The 23,192-nt window shown below is 31.7% G+C and overlaps 3 protein-coding genes across 3 annotated transcripts in view; 2 read left to right on the forward strand and 1 right to left on the reverse strand.

Annotated features, from left to right (window-relative positions):
- The window catches only part of LOC108904935 (rab3 GTPase-activating protein regulatory subunit), a 25,566-nt gene extending 24,207 nt beyond the window's left edge, over window positions 1–1,359 (forward strand). The window contains exon 6 of the mRNA XM_018707659.1: window positions 1,105–1,359. Coding sequence (XP_018563175.1) covers window positions 1,105–1,254 — 150 coding nt within the window. The 3' untranslated portion in view covers window positions 1,255–1,359. The remainder of the gene's footprint in view (window positions 1–1,104) is intronic.
- Window positions 1,360–4,409: 3,050 nt separating this feature from the next.
- LOC108904936 (sorting nexin-29) lies at window positions 4,410–15,812 on the reverse strand. Its single transcript, XM_018707660.2, has 10 exons — window positions 15,532–15,812; window positions 15,163–15,469; window positions 14,963–15,098; window positions 14,791–14,900; window positions 14,617–14,736; window positions 13,453–14,141; window positions 8,368–8,557; window positions 8,121–8,293; window positions 7,930–8,057; window positions 4,410–5,070 (listed from the first exon to the last, which is right to left on the reverse strand). The coding sequence occupies exons 1-10, from the start codon at window positions 15,532–15,534 to the stop codon at window positions 4,983–4,985; spliced, it is 1,944 nt and encodes a 647-aa protein (XP_018563176.1). The 5' UTR covers window positions 15,535–15,812; the 3' UTR covers window positions 4,410–4,982.
- A 1,548-nt stretch (window positions 15,813–17,360) lies between these two features.
- LOC108904934 (kinesin heavy chain) overlaps window positions 17,361–23,192 on the forward strand; it is a 71,534-nt gene continuing 65,702 nt past the window's right edge. Inside the window, exon 1 of the mRNA XM_018707658.2 lies at window positions 17,361–17,645. Coding sequence (XP_018563174.1) covers window positions 17,499–17,645 — 147 coding nt within the window. The 5' untranslated portion in view covers window positions 17,361–17,498. The remainder of the gene's footprint in view (window positions 17,646–23,192) is intronic.

The following is a 23,192-nucleotide window of genomic DNA, read 5'->3' on the forward strand; positions in this document are numbered from 1 at the left end:
TTTTTTTCTCTATATATATATATATATATATATTTTTTTTCTGTAATAAAAATATAGATGTTTTAGTTTGATAAATTTAATTGATACAATTATTTTATTCATTAGAATAGTTTTATTAGGTAAATATTCAAAATGCTCATTCAACAAGTACATTCTTCTCTGAACTGTAATCATGGTAAACTGCTACCTATGTTACCAAATTCCAAAAAAATGTAATTAGGGATTTTTTTTAGGAAAAAAAGTGACAACTTAAGATATACTTGTACCAATTTTGACTGTTCTAAAATACAGGATGTCCGGGAAAAAAAATTGTAGGAATTTTTACTTTTTTTAGTAATACAAATTGGTAATCTGCGTGTCTCAATCCCTACACAAGTAAATAATTTCAGTCAATAGTTTCACGTCTTGCCATTAGACCGACTTATTATAATTTCCATAATGAAATCATCAAAGTACCATTGTTACTTTTCGAAAGTTTAGGTTAATTTTTTACCTATAACTAACTTATACAGGGCTGGAAAATCCACATGGTCCATCTACCTTTACATGAGAGCGACAAAGTAAAGTAAAGAAATCCGTGCGATAGACAAGGATGGCTAGCGTGAAGACGTTTCATAATCTGAATAGTCACCACCCGTTTCGGGTTAGAAGTGGAAGTGACTATTCAGATTATGAAACGTCTTCAATGTAACCATCCTTGTCTATCGCACGGATTTCTATGACTTACTTTATCGTTCTCACGTAACGGCTGATGTACCATGGGGACTTTCCAAACCTGTATGTTGGCTTGTATATGACTGATATAAATAACATCATTTGCTTTATTTAACAAAAATCTGAAAATGTAAATGTTAAAAATGGTCCCGCATAATCCTAGTACTAAAACCTACCTTGCTTAATCAACATAGCTCCAGGCAGTGGCACATTGTTTTTTTTTTGCTGACAATGTGTTCAGGGTTTAAAAGGGAGGGTTTAACTTTACTGCAGTGTGAACAAAATTAAAAATTTCTATACTATTACTGCAACTGAATTGCATAGTTTGACATAAATTTATTAAATGTTAACCGAATATTTTTTCCTGCTAATTTATTTTATCCATTGCAGGATGATGAATGGTGTGTTGGCGGTTCCTTAAGTAGCATCACTAATTTGGCCACGTATACTCTAGGATGCTTGAGTGAGAAACAAACGGAATATAAATTGGCTCAGTTACTATTAGAAGCTTGTTCCACTTTGGCAGAAATCCAGTCTTAGAAATTGTTGATTTTTAAAATGTTTTACATTGTTAAAATTTATATTTATATATCGAAGATATCTTGTGATTCATATATACAATAAATAATCTTTTTTAAGTTTTTATATTTTATGTATTTACTGAAGTTAAAAACAGATTATTTAAAATGAACAAATAACAAATATACAATAATATATATAAAAATAATATCCATATCATAATTAATATCATCTTAACAATAATTAAATTAAAGCTATGTGTACTAAATATTAAATTACTATACAATAAAATACAAATTAAACAAACTTAAGTATGTAGTGCAACATCTGGGTTTTTATGGAATTATAAATTAATATTTACATAAACTCTTAATTGCCACGTTTAAAACCACAAAAATCAAGAGGATAGAAAAAATGTTTCTGACCAATGAGCATGAAATATGGAAGGTTGATCAGAACAAAAATGCAAAACATTTATGGAGCAAAGTGAAAGAGTGACTCCAAAAACAGCCCGAAAATCGCCCATTTTGGCAAACTCGTAATTTGTTAAAAATTTTGTGCTGTTATTGTATATCATTAGAACCTGTTGCTGAGAAAGTTCCAAGATGAGTTCAGCTTTGGTTTTGGAGCTATAAGTGATACATGTCATAATACTCATGATCTTATGTATTGAGCATATCACTTTAAACCTGTAAGATTCACTGTTTTTTAAATCAAGGTCGAGGTGGTTACTTAGGTTTTTGGGGTTGCTTATTCAAGACGGTGGATCCAATATGGCAGACAAAATATTTGAAATTGAACCAGATTCGACCAGTGTACAGGGGTTTTCGGGGTCGCTGATTACAAATCCGAGTTCAGATTTGCAAAATTCAAAATAGTGGATCCAAGCTAACGGTGTTTGTCTTTTTGGGTTATACTCGTACTTCGTTCGTAAATTATTAATAGTTGATAAAGTCAGAATGTTAGCACCAAAAAACTTTTCATTTTTTGATCTTTTTTGAATTTTACAACCGAGACAAGTTATAGAAGAAGGCATTTTTCAGAGATAATTGCAGAGTGGAAATAATCTAAAAAGATTGACCAAATAGGTTGAATAGCAGAAAAAACAGTTTAATTAAAGCCTGTAAGCAAAAATACCTAAATCTAATTATACTATTAGAGGAGAAAGAGTAATCAGGGTACTTCAGAGGTGCTCGCTGGAACTCCAAGTGCTCGGGCGGCCAGTTGCACAAACCTTTAATTTTTTCAAGCACAACTCTTGCAGGCAAAAGCGCCACCTATCGTCCTCCCGCGGTTCTAGATTGTTAGATTTGTAATCAGCGACTCCGAAAACCTACGTAACCACCTTGACCTTGATGATCTAAAAAACAGTGAATCTTAAAGGTTTAAAGTGATATGCTCGATATATGAGATCACGAGTATTATGACATGTATCACTCATATCTCCAAAACCAAAGCTGAACTCATCTTGGAACTTTCTCAGTAACACGTTCTAATGATGTACAATAATTTAGCACAAAATTTTTAACGAATTACGAGTATGCCAAAATGGACGATTTTCGGAGTCACTCTTTGCTGGTTCTTTTTGAAGCAAAAACCTATTGAAAGATGTAAGGTTTCTTATGGTATTTTTTCGAAAACTTAATGAAGTTATTTGCAAAAATTTTTTTTATTTATGTGTAATAACTTTTCCATCAAGCAATTTTTTTCAAATCTGGTATACTTAGTAACAATTAGTACTTATGAATGGCAATTTAAATTCCAAAGCCCTAAAGGGCCTTAATGGCTCTTACTGTCTAGAAAATTAATCACGATTTTTTATTTTGCTAGTTTTTCAAAAATACTTTACTGCAGCGGTCGGCAACTGGCAGACCGCGGTCCAAGTCCAGACTGTGGAAGGTAAAATACTGGACCGCCAACATTTTTTAAAGTATAAATTACTTTAATAGATTATTTAAAAAATATTTTTTCTAGTACTTTATAATTGTGCGACTGATTTGAGTTCTTAATGGTTAGTAGGGAGCGTAAATTTCAGTCCAAATTAAAATAAAAAATTAGTAAGAAAAATGAATTTTTTTTTTGGACCTCGTTAAAAATTTTCAAAAGTATCCGGACCCCACCTAAAATTACTTGCCGACCCCTGCTTTACTGTTTTAAAAAGTTAAAATTCTGAATTCCTCATTGCAAACATTATTTTAACTACATTCAATGATTTCTAAATATTAAGAAATTTTAAAATAGTAATTTACAGAGATTTGAACAGAAAATATGGACATAAAATATTAAGGGGAGAAACCATATTAGGAGATTCACAAAATCGGATTTTTTTTGCATAAATTGTTAGTATAACTATTCAATAATATGCTGCCAAAATTTCAAAACAAAATTCCTATTCGTTTCGATTTTATGAGCCTAGAACTGAACGCCCATTGAGTTAGCGCTCGGACCCACAGCATGTAGGGCGGAGGGCAGAATGATGCCTTTGAGGTAGAAAAAGGATTGCTATATGGTGTTGGAATCGCCGATTGATCAGAAAGCACTATATTTATTGACAACTTTCTCAAATTTCTAGTTTTCGGAAATCTTCAAACGCTTTTTTCTCGAAATGGCATTTTTTTTATTCACGGGAACTCTAGCTCAAAAAGTTGTGAACCGATGGTTATGATAATTGAAACTGTTTCTTTATGAAATTGCAAAGAACATGAACCAACAATTGGAATATCATAATTTTATTCAAAATAAGTGGAAAAAGAATGGTGAAAATCGATTTCTCTCGAACACAATTTTTACCCGCAATGACGTTCACATTCTTAGAAAACATGTTAATAATGCCATAACAACAACATAACAACCCATAACTTCGGTATTTTCAACACTTGAAAAAATTTGTACATGTAGTTCAAAATATTGATAAAATAATGTCAAAGTTTCATCAAATCCTAATCAATTTATCCCACTCAAGAAAATTCATGAGAAATGCCTGAAAATCAACCTCCTAATGTGGTTTCCTCCCTTAATTTTTTTTTTTTTTTTCTCAAAAACAATGTTATTAATTTGGAGCAAGAATATCTATTTGCAAGGTACCTATATCTTTTAATAAACTAATAATATCAAATAATACAATTTTCTATTAAAGCTTCAGAATTATTATTTCTTTTTCTTAGGTGAAAAAAAGTTATGGCAAAATAGTAATTTAAAAAACAATTTTTAAGTTATGTTACTCCCTTAATGAGTTTTCAAAAAAAATGTTATTGGAACTCGTATATTATTGTCATAAGTAGAATCACCACAAAATTTTTTGCTCAAAGTTTCCGTACTCAGTGAATGTTAAATACAAATAGCACAACACAGATATATTACTATAAAAAAAACTGGACAATTATAGCCTGCAGAACCCAGTGGGGCCTTCCAGATCATGAAGAATCAGTATATGCGGATAGATGAAGACAAAAGTTGAGATACAGAAATGGTGTCAATAATGGCAATGAATGGTAAGAGATAGTAACTTCTTAAGAAATGGAGTCAAGGTCCAATTAGTGTTGCACCAGTGATGATGAAATATTTTTCCTTGCAAAACATTTTTAATTAACAAATTGTTAATATTAAAATGGAGCCCAGATGTTTATACCTGTCTTTCTGTGATATTTATTAATTACAATTTATACGTTAATATAACATATTAACAATATATTTGCTACTTGATTAAATTATTAAAATAATAAATAACTTTTAACTTATCACCGACAATTTTACAGCCCTGAATAATTATTAGATGACTCCCCTGGTCTTCTTGCAGAAAAAATATTTTTTTTATTTTTCACGTCTTCCCTCTGATCCCTGCAAATAAAAAAAATAATGTATTCCTGTTCATGCATTTCCTCCAATAAAAATCTGTATTTTTTAAAAATGTGAAATCTTGTCTACGCAGAAGCATTTCCTCCGTCTAGTCTGTGTTGTCACTAGAGTGCGATGCTAATGATGGACACTATCGAATAAAAACTATCAAAATATTCAATAGTGTTAACCCTTTCACTGCGCAATACATATGAACATAGCTACGATAAATTTTACGATTTTATTTTAAATAAAATACAGTATATCGACAGCTGTACTAAATAGAAACTGAAAGAGAGATGAACAATCAGTACCAGTACCTCCTTCCATAAAAATATTTGTCATAATCGCTAAAAACTCCGCCCGCAAAAATTCTCCATAACAATTGCAACAACCGAGTCACTATGAGCATGGTTACGAATATATATGGTTTGAGCAGCCTGATCCAATTTAACTATTCAAGTGAATTTATCCGTCTGGAGCAATTTGAGCCCTATAAATTTTTAGCGAATATGTCTGGAGCAGTGAAAGGGTTAAACTCGAGGTCAAACTATTTAAATTATTTCAGATAGTACATATTAGTTTTCTAATAATTACAGTTTTATCAGTTTGCGCCTTTCAATTTAACTATACTAGTTATAAGACTTACAACTGTACAATTTAATTTTTTTTCTGTAGTTGATCATTTGTTTTTTTACAATTTATTGTTTGTTAGTTAGTATATGGTGTGAATAGTCATTATAACAATATTTTAAAAGAATATTTTATCTCAGTGTGATTTAGATAAAATAACTGATTTTCCTGTTACGTCATACATTGCATATTGAAGTCGACATGTCTCGAAAACAAGTAAATATTGGGAAAAACTTTATATTACAAAAATTACTCAAAATTTAACGATCTTTCAATTGGACTGCATTTCCACGTTCCAGGGAACAAAAAATATTTTAGTATCGCCACACCATCTATACAGAAAGATTTAAACTAACAGTTCTAACTACAATTTGAAGCTATTCGACGGACTTATCAACCTCTGCTTCTGAAACTAAAATAAATTTCTTCATTTCGGAGATATTGACAGCGGGGTGTTAAATGGCACACCCTGTATGTGACCATTTAAATAAAAAAAAATCTAAGACAATAAACAGTGGCTTTTCTTAATTAATTTACTCCATTTAGCAATATTTCAAAATTAAAAAAAAAAATTTTTGCTATCTTGTAGCAGCAACGCTTTAACTTGCATCAAGCTTGTAGGGTTCCACGCTTACCTTCCAAATGGAAAAGGGTTCCAGATTCGAAAAAATTTGAGAAATACTGCTCTAAAGAATATCTAGGATTTTTTTGGTTGGGGTAAGTATATTGAAAATTATCAAAATTATTTGCCATTTTTTTAGACCATTGAAAATCATGTAAAAATCTGTAATATTCTCTGAAATATGCCATATTTTTATCTGTTGTAGTTAATTCTAATTAATATGATGCACATTATCTCAAAAGTAGTTTGAGAACCAGAGCTAAAAGCCGTATGTATGATGTTTTCATTGTATGTTAATATGAAAACTTATATTATTTTACACATTAGTCACGGGCGCCATATCACCATGCTTATCCGGCTAGACCTTTTATTCAAAAATTGAAATCTACAAATGACTAATTATTCGATAGCTTAATTTATTTGATAGTGCGCATCACTAGACGATGCAATCTATTTTTAAATTGCATTACAACTGACTGTGTTTTTGCTCACTAATATAGAGTGAGTCATAATGCTGTCAATATTGTAATTATCCACTACATTCAGTAATGGTTACTTGGTAGGATCCAAATTAATCGAGTATTAGATTTGAATAGTACTCCTTACAAGATTATTTATTCCTAATAACCTCCTGACACACAATACTTGTGGGGTAATAACGCAGTCATTACTCGTTAGTCGTTGCATTCTTTTTATTCATCATAAGTCTAGGATCTGGTTCGATTCTCCTTTCTCGTCAGTCTCACGATTAGCATTAACTTATTAATTGCCACTGCATTGATATTATTATATACTAGAGAAAAATAACAAGTATTGATAATGAGTGGTATTATACACGTTACATTATGGTAAAACTTTGGATTCAGGAATAGGTATACCATTTATTAAAATTTTTTTATCATTTTATGACAGATTTATATTAAATTATTATATTGTTACTCGTAATTAATTGTAATAATTAATATAGGCATCAATAGCTTTGTTTTGATTCTCTATTTCTGAACAGTCCAGAATCATCGCAGAACTATAAATGCCATAGACAAAATTCTGAACGATTCGGAACTATCCAAAGTTATTTGAAAACCAGAACGCATTACAAATATATACTCATAAAACCCAATAAAAAGATACTTTTCTTAAACGAAGAACAGAAAATGAAAAAATTGTGAATGGCAAACGGAGCTTGGGAAAATGGAAATAACTACGCATGTGCCAAATAATACAGTTCTAAGTAATTCGTGCTAGGGAGCTAGAACTACTTTGGATGATTCAGAATAGTTCGGAATCAAGTTTGAATTAAACCAAAACAAACATCTGCGAAATTCTGAACCGTTCAAAGTAAACTCGAACGCATATTTCAGACTGCTCATGATTAGAACGGTTCGGAACCGGATTTTATGGGAACCAAAACAGCTAATATTGAAATAAATACTTAAAGATGTTTTTTTTATATATATAAAACATGAAAATGAAAACATAAATGAAGTTACTTATAAAAAAAATCCATTTAAAAATAAAACTAGAACTATTTTTAAAAAATGCCGCAAATGAATACTTTCAATTAATATAATGTAAATAGGTGGTGAAAGTTTAAAAAAATCACTTACTTGAAGAAACCTAAATGTTGTTCTAGTAAGAATCTACTATTACAGTGTGACAGCTCTGGCCAATGAGCAAGAACTCTTCTTAGATATATTTGTAATCTCTTTCGTCTATCTTCTACCAATGCAGAGTCCTAAAATAATTAAACTTTATTGATGCGAGAGTTTACTCTCGCATTATTTATAAGATTAAGTACCTTTTTTCCTATACTTTTCTTTGGAGGAAAATCAAATGTTCCCACAACTGGATCTAATTTTTTTAAATCAGTGTGGAGTACATAGAATTGAGCATATCTTCGGTAAATGTTCCATTCATCATTACCCGCCCTTAGATACACTTGGTAGACATGATGAGAATTGGAACCAGTTCCTTAAGATACATAAATCAAAAAATTAATTGCTGAACGGTTAATAAAATAAAATACATATTTTCAGTCAATCTACCTGTTAGAAAAGCAGATGGAATCCACACATTTACATTACCCCCTTCCTCGGAATTTAAACTGTCAGAGGGCATAGGTCCCCTTAGTGACTCCAATTCGCTTTTCAACCTCTCTAAGAGGGCATCTTTTTGACAAAGGGTTTGTTGAAGTACAACGTTAAAGTCCATTAATTCTGCATGCATCTCAGCAACCTGTGTTAATAAGAATGAACTATTTCTATTCAGGACGTTTCAAAATATGTTAGTTTTATTTATAAGATCATATTTATAGTAGGAATTTTAGAAGTCTTACAGAGATTAACGCTACCTACTTATCTTTTTTTTTAATTTAAATAAAAAATATTTTATAAAATTTCAGATGGCTAAAATATACAGACTTGGCAAAGCCTGGATTTCAGATAGGCAGACAAATGAGTGCGACAGAAACGAATAGGAAAATAGGCATGATAAACAAAGATAGCCATAGTTTCATAAGGAGCGGTTTCTTGGCGGTGTTGCCGAGATTTATCCAGAATCACACTTGGTTAGCCCTGGTGGGATGTACGCAGTCTCAACTCTAATAATTTCTTAAATGGTTTGACTCTCGCTGTTACGTTCAGTAGCGTTTTGTCAGTGGTGGAGTGTACAACAAATGTACTAAAATTGAATTCTAATATTCTAAAATTATTTTCATACATATCAAATAATAATGAAATGTATAAAAATAATTTCCTAATAACGATAAACAAATTCGAAATGAGGTTTAAATATTGAGTGCTGATAGTTTAAAATTAATAAAGAAAAATTATTTTCTCAGTGATCAAATCGAAAAAAAACAAAAACACGTGTCTCGCTCTACTATCTGTTTCACATGAAACAAGAAAATGTGCACTGCCTGCATTAAACGTATTTTAAAACGGGTTAATAAAACACAAATATTGATGAATATTGATTGGACTTACATTGCACGTTGACTACTCTCCTAATGGACCTAAGAGGTGTGCCGTACGTTAAATTCTTGGAGAATTTAAGGATAGAGAATTTTCTCAGAAACTTTCCGTTCTCCGAGAATGTTCTCAGGAAAATATTCTCACGTCCCATCTCTACCCCTGGACATGTAAGTTTTGAATTTCGCAATATTGTTTTAACAAACTACAATTGCTTCATGAATTTGTTTATTTATGAAAATTATTTTTAAATGATTCTATTGTTGTAGAAATATGCTGAAATTTAAGGGGAGAAATAATAGAGGAAAAACATTCCTAATCAGCCTTTAGCAGTGAATTCTTCATCGGCAGTACCTTCCGTTAGTTTTACATTGCCTGTAACTGAACCGGTGCCTTCAACTAGCACGACAGATTTAATAAATCCGTTGTTACCATTTCCTGACACGTCAAAAAAACGCGGGCTCGAAAAACCTAAAATAGCGAAATTTTGACTTGTTCACAATATAAAAAAATGTAGAAGACATACAGAAAAGTAAAGGCAATAAAAAGGACGAAGCAAAACAACAAAAAGGCAAAAGCACTAAAAAGACGTTGAAGATAACAAAAAATTTCAATCTTCCATAGAAGATCGAGGAAAAGAAATCGGATTCATCAACTATGACAAAACTTTTAAAGAAGACTGAATTCAGTGCCATGAATGCAATGACTGGGCCCATGAAGACTGTCTTCATATGGACTCTTCAGATATTTATTATTATTGTGATGTTTGTAGGGCCAAGAAATGATTGGGCTACCATTGATTACTGTGTCCAGGGCTCCCCGCCATATTTTGTGTTGCCAAAAAATTAAGGCCAAAGTATTTTTAATATATTTCTTTAAAAATTTTTATGATTACTAATTTTTAATTAATATGGTTGAAAAAATTCATAGTTTGATTTTAAAATTAAAAATAAAGACAGAAAAGGACCATGCAATTTCTTTATGGAAAATGGACTTCCGTTAAATTGGTTAGAATTTTGATATCTTATATATTTTGTCCTTCTGATCAAATGTCTCAATGGACAGAAACTCCTGTGACCTCAGGATTTTAAGATACAGCTGGCTGAAGTTGAAACTATTCTGCACTGGTGATGCGTTCATATGGGTCAAATCTGTGCCATTTTTTAAGTTGTAGGTATTCAGCGAGGTTTGAAAACACCTCGCAAACTTCGTTAGCAATTAATTGTAGTTCATTATCATACCCCCGATAGGTATATATGTCATATGACGTCATGACATGTCATACAAGGTAATAGTTCCTTTTGAGTAAATCAGGTTTTACTGTAAGTTAATCTCTGAACATGCTGTATCGATTCGTAAGCCATTTTTTAAGTTGTAGGTGTTCAGGCGAGGTTTGAGAACACCTCGCAAACTTCGTTAGCAATTAATTGTAGTTCATTGTCATACTCCCGATAGGTATATATGTCATATGACGTCATGACATGTCATCATTCGTTATAAAACGTCAAAGTTCAAAGTACTTTTCTTTCTGTTACTGGATGCCTCACATTGTTTTATAATCTAATAAGCAGCATTAACGGTCTCATCCTGTCACGCATCGTGAAGTCATTGCAGGTAAGTTTTGGTCATCCAATGTCATAAGACGTCATCTCATGTTACACAAGGTAATAGTTCTTTTTGAGTAAATCAGGTTTTACTGTAAGTTAATCTCTGAACATGTTGTATCGATTCGTAAGCAAATAATTGAAATATATTATCAAATTCCTGATGCATAGCTGTGTCATATGATGTCATGACATGTCATTACACGTCATAAAACGTCAAAGTACTTTTCTGTCTCTTATCGAACGCCTTTCATTGTTTTATTATCTAATAAGCAGCATTGACGGTCTCAGTATGATTATCGTGACTTCATTGCATATAAGTTCTGGGCATCCAATGTTATAAGACGTCATTTTACTTTCATTAGAGAAAAGTAATTATTTTGATAAAATCACGGTTTTGTGTGAATTGAATATCTAATCATCACATATCAATTTGTAACCAATCGATTGAAATATATTATCATATTATATCTCATTAATTGTTTTCGTTATTGTTTATTATTATTTATTATTGTTTTAGTATATTGTTTTCTTCAATATAAAATCTGTTTGTTGGTAACTATATTTTAGCTTTTCACTAGAATAGTGAAAGATAATTTATTAGACAGGGTTCATAGTTCAAAAGTAATGAAGAATTCCCTGACTTTTCCAGGTTTTCCCTGACTTATAAAAATAAAATCCAGGTCACTTGTAGTTCATTTTTACATACTAATTGGTGTTTATGCATTAAATTTTTTCTCGACTGGACTCCATAATCTTTTTTATACCCTAAGAACCTCTTATAAAGGTTTCAAAACCACAAATAGTTTTCTCTTTCAATAACCTAGGGCCGGCTTTCACAAAATTTCCAGTTGCAAACATTAAATTCCCTGACTTTCATGAATATTTTTAAAATTCCCTGACTATTCCCTGTTTTTGATGAAGAATAACGAATTCCCTGACTTTTCCCGGTATTCCCGGTTTTCCCGGCCGCTACGAACCCTGTTAGATAATAAAACAATGAGAGGCGTCCGATAAGAGACAGAAAAGTACTTTGACGTTTTATGACGCCTAATGACATGTCCGTCATATGACACAGCTACACATCAGGAATTTGATAATATATTTCAATTATTTGCTTACGAATCGATACAACATGTTCAGAGATTAACTTACAGTAAAACCTGATTTACTCAAAAAGAACTATTACCTTGTGTAACATGAGATGACGTCTTATGACATTGGATGACCAAAACTTACCTGCAATGACTTCACGATGCGTGACAGGATGAGACCGTTAATGCTGCTTATTAGATTATAAAACAATGTGAGGCGTCCAGTAACAGAAAGAAAAGTACTTTGAACTTTGACGTTTTATAACGAATGATGACATGTCATGACGTCATATGACATATATACCTATCGGGAGTATGACAATGAACTACAATTAATTGCTAACGAAGTTTGCGAGGTGTTTTCAAACCTCGCCTGAACACCTACAACTTAAAAAATGGCACAGATTTGACCCATATGAACGCATCTCCAGTGCAGAATAGTTCCAACTTCAGCCAGCTGTACCTTAAAATCCTGAGGTCGCAGGAGTTTCTGCCCATTGAGACATTTGATCAGAAGGACAAAATACATAACATATCAAAATTCCAACCAATTTAACGGAAGTCCATTTTCCATAAAGAAATTGCGTGGTCCTTTGTTTATATTTTTATTTGCAATTCATTTAAGTGTCCGGGGCTACCCGACCTTTCCTTAAGAACTGCATTTTACGATAGGTTGGTTAATGCGAGGTTCATGTTCAACCGTTTCTTTGAGTTTTTATTTTAGAATTATGTTTTCGTTTATCAGTATTTAGAAAATTTATTTAGTTTCAATTTAGAATGTCTTTTTTGTTTATCGTTATTAAGAAAATCAATTTTATTTCTTATCGGACCGGCAAATTAACTGATCCAAACTATGTATATCATCTAATTAAATTATTTTCATACATTTCATTATTATTTGATAAGCATGACAATAATTTTAGAAAGTAGCAAATATGTATGATTTATTTTCAATATTAGTACATTTGATGTACACTCCACCACTGACAAAACGGGCAACATTGCAAAGAAGACCATCTCTAACGAAACTATGGCTATCTTTGTTTATCATGCCTATTTTCATATTCGGTTCTGACATACTCATTTGTCCGCCAATCTGAAACCCAATCTTTGCCAGGTATGTATATAAAGTGTAATTAAACCACCACAAGTAACACATTGGTGTCTGTTTCGGAAAATTTTACATTTAGTGACAAATGGGGTGTTTGCAAAGAATGACTCAATTGTTTTTCATTTGATGTAATTTAATTGTTGGAGAAATTACTATAGCTTTTAATAATTTAACTGATTCAATTTAATTTGAGACACTCTCTATGGTAACGATTTTAACTCTTTTAATAATTGTCTCAAGAAATAATATATTTTAAAATTTTATGTAAAAATCAAAATCAACCAATTGTATTTAAAATTTTTAAACTAAAAACTAAAATACTGAAATAAAGCAAATATGTAAAATTTCGTACTTGGACCAATTTTTTTTCAAAAATTTTGGCTTCACTCCTATAATCTGGCTGTTGATCGATCTGCAAACCCTCCAAAGCTTTCTGCAGACCTTCATCATCTCTCCTTAACATTTGTATTGCACTAACGTACTTTTTAACTTGTTCTTTCAGAGATTCATTTTCTTTTGCTAAAAATACAATTTTCTCATCCCTTTTGTGAATTTCCTCTTGGTTTTTAATTTCTACCGCTGTAAGTACAGCACTTATGTCTGTTGGTAGTTCTAAAATGTCATCTGAAATGTCTGGTGAATCAAAATTCTTGTTAAGCTCTACAGACACAGGTGTTAATTCACCTACTCCCGTTTCAGCTATAGGAGTCAAAGTTTCAGGAATTGTAGAGGAAAATTTATCTCGAGAACCACTGTTCTCAATAGAGAGTTTTTTAATCACTTTAGGGTGTTTGTTTTCTTCATTTACAGTATTTTTGTCTACTTCATTCATTTTATTAGTTTTATCTTTGTTTATTTGACTGAAAGAGTGTTTGGATCTCGTTTTATAAGAATTACTTTCTCCTATTGAATTGCTGTCTGATGCAGTACTGCTAGAACTAGAAGGAACACTTGTAGAAAGGATACTATCATCATCCTCAAACGAAATGAACTGGCGTGCTACTTTTCGTTTCTTTTTTTCCTTTTTGTCCTTTGTCTCCACTAAAAGGTATACCAAGTTGGTAAGTATAAAATAAATGATAAATTTTACATTATATATTGTTCTATCTCATGGTGATAAGATCTTGTAATGAGTAATATACTTAAAGTTTCCTTATTGATATAAGTATTAGTTATCAAATGATTTATCACCGCTTTAATTTAAAAATAGAATATCTATGAGTGAATCCCATAATGAGCAATATGATAAAAAAATATCTGTTTTTTAGGATGAGGGAAACCCACATTTATACTCTACACGTTACTTAAATAAATTTATCCTTCTTTTTAAGATAATGGTAATTTAAAAGGCAATCAACAGTAATTGATTTCAAAACCATGGTTTTTAAATATATGCTAGGTACATAATTTTGATATAAATATATTACATCCTGTATTCAACAGAAGAGAAAATCTCATTTGCGTGTCTGTAAATTTTTTCTTTTGTTATGTTATTACAATAAAAATTAATGTTTACCTGGGACTGGTGCTTGAATAATAGGCTCTGCCTTGCTTTTAAAAATTTCTGGTCTGTGAGTGATACCACTATTTAATTCAGGTTTATCGATACTGACAGCAAATAATATAGATCCTAAACCTAAAACCAAGAAAATTTTTATAATTTTTAACAGAAATTTATGCAAATATATACCTGCTGCCATATTAGGCAACATACTATTCTTCTCGTCATCTCGTAATATAGCCCAAGACTCATAATACTCCTTTAATATATTTGAATTACTCAGTAAAGTATGAAAATATCTGTAAAAATATAATTATTTTTTATTATAAACAATTAAATTATTGAGAGGGACAGTTCTTGCCTTTCTAAAGAACGTTCATTTAAAGCAGAACGAATCCAAGCTCTTCCACAGCCCGTATCAGTCCAAATATGTTTCAGTACTGCATAACGTTCCTGTTCGTGTTTTGTTAGATGCTTTTTAACAAATGGCCAAAATGCTAAAATTTATAAATAAGTAGGTATATCAAAACTTAAATCAATTGCTGCATGCCCTGTACATACATAAATTTTCATTTCCAATGCTTAAACTTTGTGCTACAATATCAGAGACCTGCTTCAACGTCGATGACGAATGGTCAACATTCGCATAAGGTTTATTTCTTAATCCGTGAAGAAAAACTGTTTCTAAAGAGAAGCACAATCCTGCAACACAACTATCAAATTCAGTTGCTAACTCAGTTTTTCCTCCGTATCTTTTCTGACATTCTTGAACACATTCTAATAATTGTTTTAGGAGTCTTTCAGAGTCGTCTACTTTGTTTGAATTAGACACTGAAGTTGCTATTACTGCAGACATTAGTCTTAATGACTAAAAGTATATTAAAAGTAACATAAATTATTAACATTAACTACTCATTAACTACTACATACCATAATAGTTTTCAAGGAGGCAAATAACCTTGGTTCATATTCATGTCATATCTTTATAAATTGAAAACATATTTTATTCAAATAAACAAAAATGAATACTATCTAAAAACTTATCATAATTTGATACCACTGACACCACCAGACTACAATTGATAATAGTGATAATGCAATTTAACTTTACTTCACTATAATTTACATAAATAATATTTAGTGTATTTTTACGTACTCCCCACAGAAAAGAAATCCCCAACCTGTCATCACATCACACTCCCATCGCGTCAGATTCTCTCTTCTCTAGTAGAGTAGAGTAGGTATATTATTTATATTTTGTTGATTCCTCTTCCCCACTTTCCCACGCCAACTTCGCTTGAAAATTTGAGGCTTGAACGAATCTCGACTCAATCCTAAATTCCAATAATTTTGAGTACATTAAGTACATTAAACAAGAGATTTATAGAAACAAGAATATTTTAAAAAATTAATATTCAAAATGAGTGCTGGAAGCTCGAACCACAAATCACAGTCACAGGAATGTTGTTTAATGGTAGGAAGAATCGAAACGAATCTCGAAATAATCTGTAATCTGTGTTAGAAACACAAGCTCGAATTGGCACGAACGTATTGCAAAGCGCAAAAGTAAAGAAGTATTTTTTATAATTAGTACGTACTAAGGTAGGTAGGTACCTATAGAGTAAAATTGAGGTATGGCAGATAGTTTAAAAGTAACTAGAATATGGCTTTCTCATTGTAAAACTTACTTACACATATAACTTTAGTTTATTTAATCTAGGCATAACCAACGGCTTTGATGATGAGTCAAAATCTATAAGAACGAGCTGTTATGACAATTAGAATCTAAACAAAATCCATTATTCAAAGTGCGAATATATTTGACCTGCTATTACTGTGCAATGTACATTCGTATTCGCACACGAAAACCAAATTCATTTGTACCCTCAGGGCTCAGGGTCACAAAATATACAGAGTCGGAAAGTCCCCATGGTTCATCGGCCGTTACGTGAGAGGGATAAAGTAAGTCATAGAAATCCGTGCTATAGAGAAAGATGGCTATAATGAAGGCGTCTAATAGTCACCGCCCATTTCGCCCTTCCATAAATCCACTTCTTATTTGTGGACATCTATGCGACACCGTACACGATAAATGTATACGCAACCTGCTGCAAAAGTTTCAGCCGATATGATATTATTTGCAGCGGCTGCAACTCCTAAAAATACCGCTACATCTAGAGCGCGTGGAGTTACGAAAATATTGCACGCAACCATACTGCATGCGCTACTTTGTAGGTTGCATAGATATTCACACGAAGATTCACTGGCGTTGCGCAGTTTTTCATGCTGCAGTGTAGCAAAAGTAATCATAATCCATATATTTATATATGTCATAATCATACTAAACTTAATTACATCGGTGCCGCCTTTACGTGACCCAAGAAATGGCTCACTTTTTTACCACGGAGGCTTTACACCTTGTATAAACTCCATACTATTACTCTGTCTAGTCTCCCTACTCTGTAGGTTCGAATGCTGCTATTTTAAAACGACTACAGTTTTCTTTCTTTTCTTAAATTTATTCTTTAATAATCTATTAAAAAAAGTTTTGTCGAATGTATAGAATGTCGGAAAAGTTTCATGAATAATCATAATCGTCTCTCTGTTTATTTTAACTTTATTTGGTAATATGTTGTATAAATAAGCATGCTCCATTAAAATAGATATCTTGTATGTAACTGCTTTAACTACTCCGTGCTAGAGGGCGCAAAATTGCTGTATGCAGTCTTCGGTACCGATTTTTTGTTCAGTCCAGTACCAAAATATGGCTGGCTGTTCGATGTAGGCAAATGTCAGTGATATAAAGAACCGAAACTTTTATACAAATGTATCATTTATAGTTTTAATTAGTTCATTATTTATTTATTACCGTGCTGTGAGTGATTTAAGTGTAAAAAATGTCGGGAGAACGTGAAATTCCTGCTGAAGACAGTATTAAAGTCGTGTGTAGGTTTCGACCCCTAAATGATTCAGAAGAAAAGGCTGGGTCAAAATTTATTGTGAAATTTCCACAAGGAGCTGACGATAACTGTATTTCAATCGCGGTGAGTTTTTAGATGCCTAGTCCCATTTTATCATTTCATCTGACAGCATGAAATCACCCAATTATTTTTCACATTTACGTCACGGAATATAGCGAGAGTTGATTTTCTGTTCGGTTGCGCACCGCCGATTTTCTTATTAATTAGAACAATAACTTGCCTGTTTCGTTATACTTTTAAAATTTTTATTTAACAATGGATCTTAAAATGTGAGGAATATACAGAATACACATGTTTTTCTATTGGCGATTTTCCAATTTTTTGTCAATGCGGCATTTGACTATATATTTTATAACACCTACTTTGTTATCTGGCATCAGTAGCAAGCACAGTTTTCTAAATTGTTTTTTTTCCAATTAAAGACAACAAACATAATTTTCCCAGAAAGGTGTTTGGGTACCTATTATATTAAACAGCTGCATATTAAATAGAATTTGCAACTCTCATCACTAAGAGTTCAAGGACACCTGTTTTTTTTATTATTATTTATTTAACTGAGGGTACCTATACTTTTGGAGAGGTACATTGTTAGTTTTGTTCATTTCACAATAATGGAATTTTGTTGTGTATAATTAACTATTTGTTTCTTTTGTAGTAAATCCATAAAAAAAGAATACCTATACTCTTATATTATATAAATTATAACTGAATATGAGTAGACTGTATGAAATAGAGATAAGTATTTTATATTTGCTAATTTAGGAACTCAAAACCAAAGTTTTAACAGTGAGAATATATTTTAAAAAATTTCACTACTTAAGCATTTTCTTTGATTAAATAAATTATTACATCAGTAGGGGCCAGTGTGAATTTATAAAAGCAAAATCAAAACAGAAATTTACTAGGCATATAGGTAATTGATAGTAAACAGTAATTTCTGAGAGGAAACTGCTGGAGTAATTTGGCGTACAAGCTTGAGTAATATTTGAGTAATACTGATTAGGTACTATTTGAGTAATAGGTACTTCGGTAATATTTAAATATTAAAACACAGTACGATGTGTATGTGGATCTGAGTAATACTTAGATAATTATGAAAATTAGAATTTTAGTGAGCAAATATTGGCCAGCAGTTTCCCCTTCGGTAATTTCTAAAACTTCTAATTTTAACAAAGTTATTAGCATATTCTCAACACCATCATATATGTTAAAATTACAAGTTCTGTAATGATATGTACCCACTTCCCGAAGTGATTGCAGTTACTAACGAACAATGACTACCTATTCAATATTCCTTTATTTTTATAAGATACTAGAAAATATTATGATTCCTCCTAATTTATATTTTGAAATGTATTAACTGCAAAAAGTATCATATGCAGGTTACTGATTAATCTTTGGGTTTTTCTTGAGCATTAGCCAACTGTTAAATTTTTGTTTTTTGGGGCTAAAATCTATTGTTTCTGCTCAATATTACTTAGATAGTTATTAAAGTGTGTCTGAATTGATATACTTAAAGTAAATTTTGCACAATTTTTGTTTATACCTAGTGACACTTTTTAAATTTGGAATCATTGTGCACATTGTGCAAGATAGATGGGAATCGATAATGTGGTGTTTTCTTAACATAAAACTGACGATGATCTTAGCGTTGTAAGCACTTTTTCCAAAATTAACATTTTTTTTGTTAGTTATGTGTATGTCGAGGTGTATGTATTTATAGGTACTACTGATACAATTTTTTGTTTATATGGAGTAGGTATTTCCAAAAATATTTTTTTAAAGAACAATGTTATTTTTAGAAAGAGTATTGGGATCGGCGCAATTAACCTTGTAGTGCATCTGTCAAGTATTTTTTTAGTCTTGCGAGATCTAGTTAGATTTATGGTCAGATTTAATTATAATTGAAATACCTACTCCTGATACTTTTATTCCTACAGTACAGTTAAAATTTAAGTTCCTAATAGCACATCACAGTGCATTTTTAAAAAAGTTAGTTGTTTTGATTGTTTCATTCTCGGTTTTATTGAAGTGTGGACAAAACTTAAAATGACTATAAACAAATCTATGCAAAACAGTTATTTTTTAAATTGCTACTTAAACATTTTTTGGTTTACCATAATGTGGGCACACTAATTGTAAGTATATATTTTGTAGTAATTACTTAGATATGCTAAAAAAACAAGTCAGTGTTAGTCGAGAGAGAAACCGCTGACCAAAATTTGTACACTAAAATGCTCACTTCCATAATTAATTAATTATTCAAGTAAGTATTGCTTAAATAATAGAAAGAGACTGGGGAGAGAGAGAAGATGCTGCATGTGCATCGTGCATTGTTATTATTTACGAGAATAACCCATACGTTTCAGAAATCTCAAATGAAAAAGTGAGCCTAGTACTGTTCAGTTGGAATATGTCCTGGAATATGTATTATACTTGGTATCAGTAGCGTATATAGATTCTAAAAAGGAAAGAAACTTTACGCAGTGAATTTATTTTATTTATACCTAAGTAATAAATTTCATATTTTAGAGTAGGCTTAACAAAAAAAAAGTAAGAGAGAGCTTACTATCATCCCTACTTCTCTTGTTTATGCCACTGCTCGATGTTAAATGAACTATTTAATTGAGAGGCTAATCATTCTCCGTAATCCGCAGTATAGTCTTTCCGTAGTCAGTTCAACATGTAAAAAAAACGCCTGGCTATGATAAATAGAAGGTGCCTATAATAGATTAAAATTACCTGAATCACACCAAATTCCGCATTGCTGCACTGCACTGCTGAGCAATTTGTCGACCCCTTGTCAACAGCTGAGATTTATTGCCCAGTGGCCCAATGCAACTGTATTTGTATTTCGTTTGCCCGCGCTCGCATTCTTCAACTGGGCGTATATATTTCTACCACCTCCGCGTTTAGTTCGACCAGACCTGTACTTATATGGGTATGGCTAAATAAATATGGGAAGAAGTTTTTCAAATATTTCAATGCCGAGTTGCTGCGTCAGCGAAGGAACCTGGTACATACTGTCATTCTTTTGGTTCTTCAGTTGATATCGGAAAGACTATATCTACATGTACATTTTTGTAAGGAAATCGTTCGCAATTTTCCGTAATCACTGGATTCACGCAGAAATCCAACAGCTTTGACGCCAAGGAAATCGCAGAAATTGCCTGCAATCTCACAGTCATATCGGCAAATCACCAACATCGCTTGAAACAGACAGACAGAAGTTGTGTTGAAAGCAGATGGTGTAGTACTAGCATCTAGTTTTAGTGTCAAAAAGAGTACCTGATTAAGTTTTGGCAGGAAATGGTTTTAAAATATGAGGGGCGAACAGTTCCGCAAAAAAAAGAAAAGTAGTCTCTTTCAAAGACTAGACCTTTGTACCCTTATGTATTTTTACGCTCTGAACCCGAATCCGCGCCATAATTGCTCTAACACTCCATTTTTTTTTATATCACGAAAAACCGCCCTTAATACAGAAAATACCGAAAATCTCGCTTTGGTGGAATAAGCTTTAGGTATAATTGTAGCAACCGACTAAAAAACACTGCAGGATAATGTTTATATATATTTTGGTTTGCTGAATCCGAATTCAGAATTGCTCAATCAGTTTCTTATATCGCCGAAAAACCACCCTTACATACTGAAAGTCCCACTCTATGGGATTTGGAATAATGGAAGTTACCGCAGGACCATATCTACATGTATTTTGACGTGTTGAAGCCGAATCCGAAGTTGCAGTTACTCTATCATCCTCCATTATATATACCTTGCAAAATACCCCTAAAATCTGTGAAATTTTTTCCCAGAGGTAAATAGAACTTCAGCCATTTGATGCCCGCAAAGAGAGATGCTTTTTATACTTTAAATTTTAAAGCACTACTTATGTAAGGTCAATGAAAATTGATAATGTAAAGTTTTCTATATGCTACGCATTATTAAGACATAATAAAACCGACAATGGCCTTAGCACTGTAAGCAAAAATCACAGGGAAACGAAATTCCAAATAAAAATTGAGTATAATAAATTTCACATTCTAGAGATTTAACTGAAAAAAGGTGGGTATCTTAAACATAAAACGGAGCATGCTTTTTTAATTGTATCATTAAAGGTCTCTAAAAATCTTCTCAAATTTCTCAACTTTAACTCAAATTGTTAATATTGTCTTACCTCACCCAACCTATTTATCAGACTTAAGGTAGTCACGGTCTATTTAATCAATTTAGGTATTTACATGTGAAATTAAATGTATTATTTTTGAAGTCCATCACAAGTATTTTAAATTCACAGGGAAAGAAGATTATTTTTATTATTATTTTAAGACTTTGTTCAATAGACGGTCTTCGGTTCTTCCTCTAATGATAAAGAAACCTACCTATCGAAAAAATTAATTGTTTCTACAGAGAAAAACTAACAAAATAAGACTAGTCAGTGTGATGAAATGAAATGAAATTCGGCAAAAGATCTGATTTCGCGTTTGGGGTTCGATAATTTCAAAGATCGGGAGCTACTTTATTCTTACTATGAAGAACTAATTTACTCTTGTGCCGGTGTAATATTACGATTTTTCACTAAAGAGATAGATTATTTCAGTTTATTCTCCTCTGAACTTTTAAAAAAAAGTTGTTTTGGTTCTAAATAATTATACCTATTCAAGTCGATAAGAATGTAAATAATTTGGTTAGGAAATTAAATAAATTCTGCACTAAATCCTGTAATACTATCATAGATATTTCGTTACACGGTGTCAATTAAGGCATCAAATTAGTCGTAAAACAAGTCAGTGAAACGTTTTAATTGAAACGGTATGTACAAGTACACGAAAGAAAATCGTTGGGCATTCACATGTAACTTTTTAATTAGTATTAATGTCCAAAATCCACCGACACGAGGTTTAATGTTAGTAATATATACCATCCTTATTTCTATATATTACACACAACGTCGGAGATATCCTAATTTAATATACGGTTTTTAGGAATACTATATAACAACCTGTCGTGAAAATCGCATCTTTATCCTCACTTCTCACCATAATTTTTGTACTATTTGATATTAAACAGTTCTCTTTGTTTCTTAAAATGTCCCATGTTGTATGTATCATTTTTCTTATCAATTGAATTGTTAGGGACATTATTAGTGTGGTTTGGGTATTGTCATTGGCAGTGGCGGCGCGTGAACATTGATTGAATGTGTTTTGCTTAGGGTTGTTACATTTGTTGAATTGAATTCCGGGATATTAAGTGCCCGGAGTCTCTAAATGGTGCCGCAGGTGAATAATTTTAAAATTTTCAAGGTCACGCGTTTTCCTGGCACTTCTGAATTTCAAGAAACAATGAATTTATAAAAAAAATACAGATTTTCACAAGAATGATTTTTGAAATTGATACCTTTTTGAAATATCCATTTACGAATTACCTACTGATGGTATAAATAAATTGGAATAAACTAAATATATTTTATTAAATTATTGAATATTGTTTATAAACAAAAAAATCGTTTGTGAAATTTACCAACGATTCAACGAATTTTAATTTTCCTCGGCGTGTTATGATTTTTTCTTTATCTTTTTTTATATATATGTACATTATATTATATTCCGGGAG

This window comes from Anoplophora glabripennis, unplaced genomic scaffold, assembly GCF_000390285.2.
Source record: "Anoplophora glabripennis isolate ALB-LARVAE unplaced genomic scaffold, Agla_2.0 scaffold109, whole genome shotgun sequence".
NCBI classification, from domain to species: domain Eukaryota; kingdom Metazoa; phylum Arthropoda; class Insecta; order Coleoptera; family Cerambycidae; genus Anoplophora; species Anoplophora glabripennis.

What these genes read in the sequence shown, in the direction of transcription:
- LOC108904936 (XM_018707660.2), bottom strand. An exon ending in CATTGGAAATGAAAATTTAT is followed by an intron (nt 15,099 to 15,162) that starts GTATGTACAGGG and finishes TATAAATTTTAG; the next exon opens with CATTTTGGCCATTTGTTAAA. An exon ending in CAACATTTAGGTTTCTTCAA is followed by an intron (nt 5,071 to 7,929) that starts GTAAGTGATTTT and finishes TTTTATTTGCAG; the next exon opens with GGATCAGAGGGAAGACGTGA.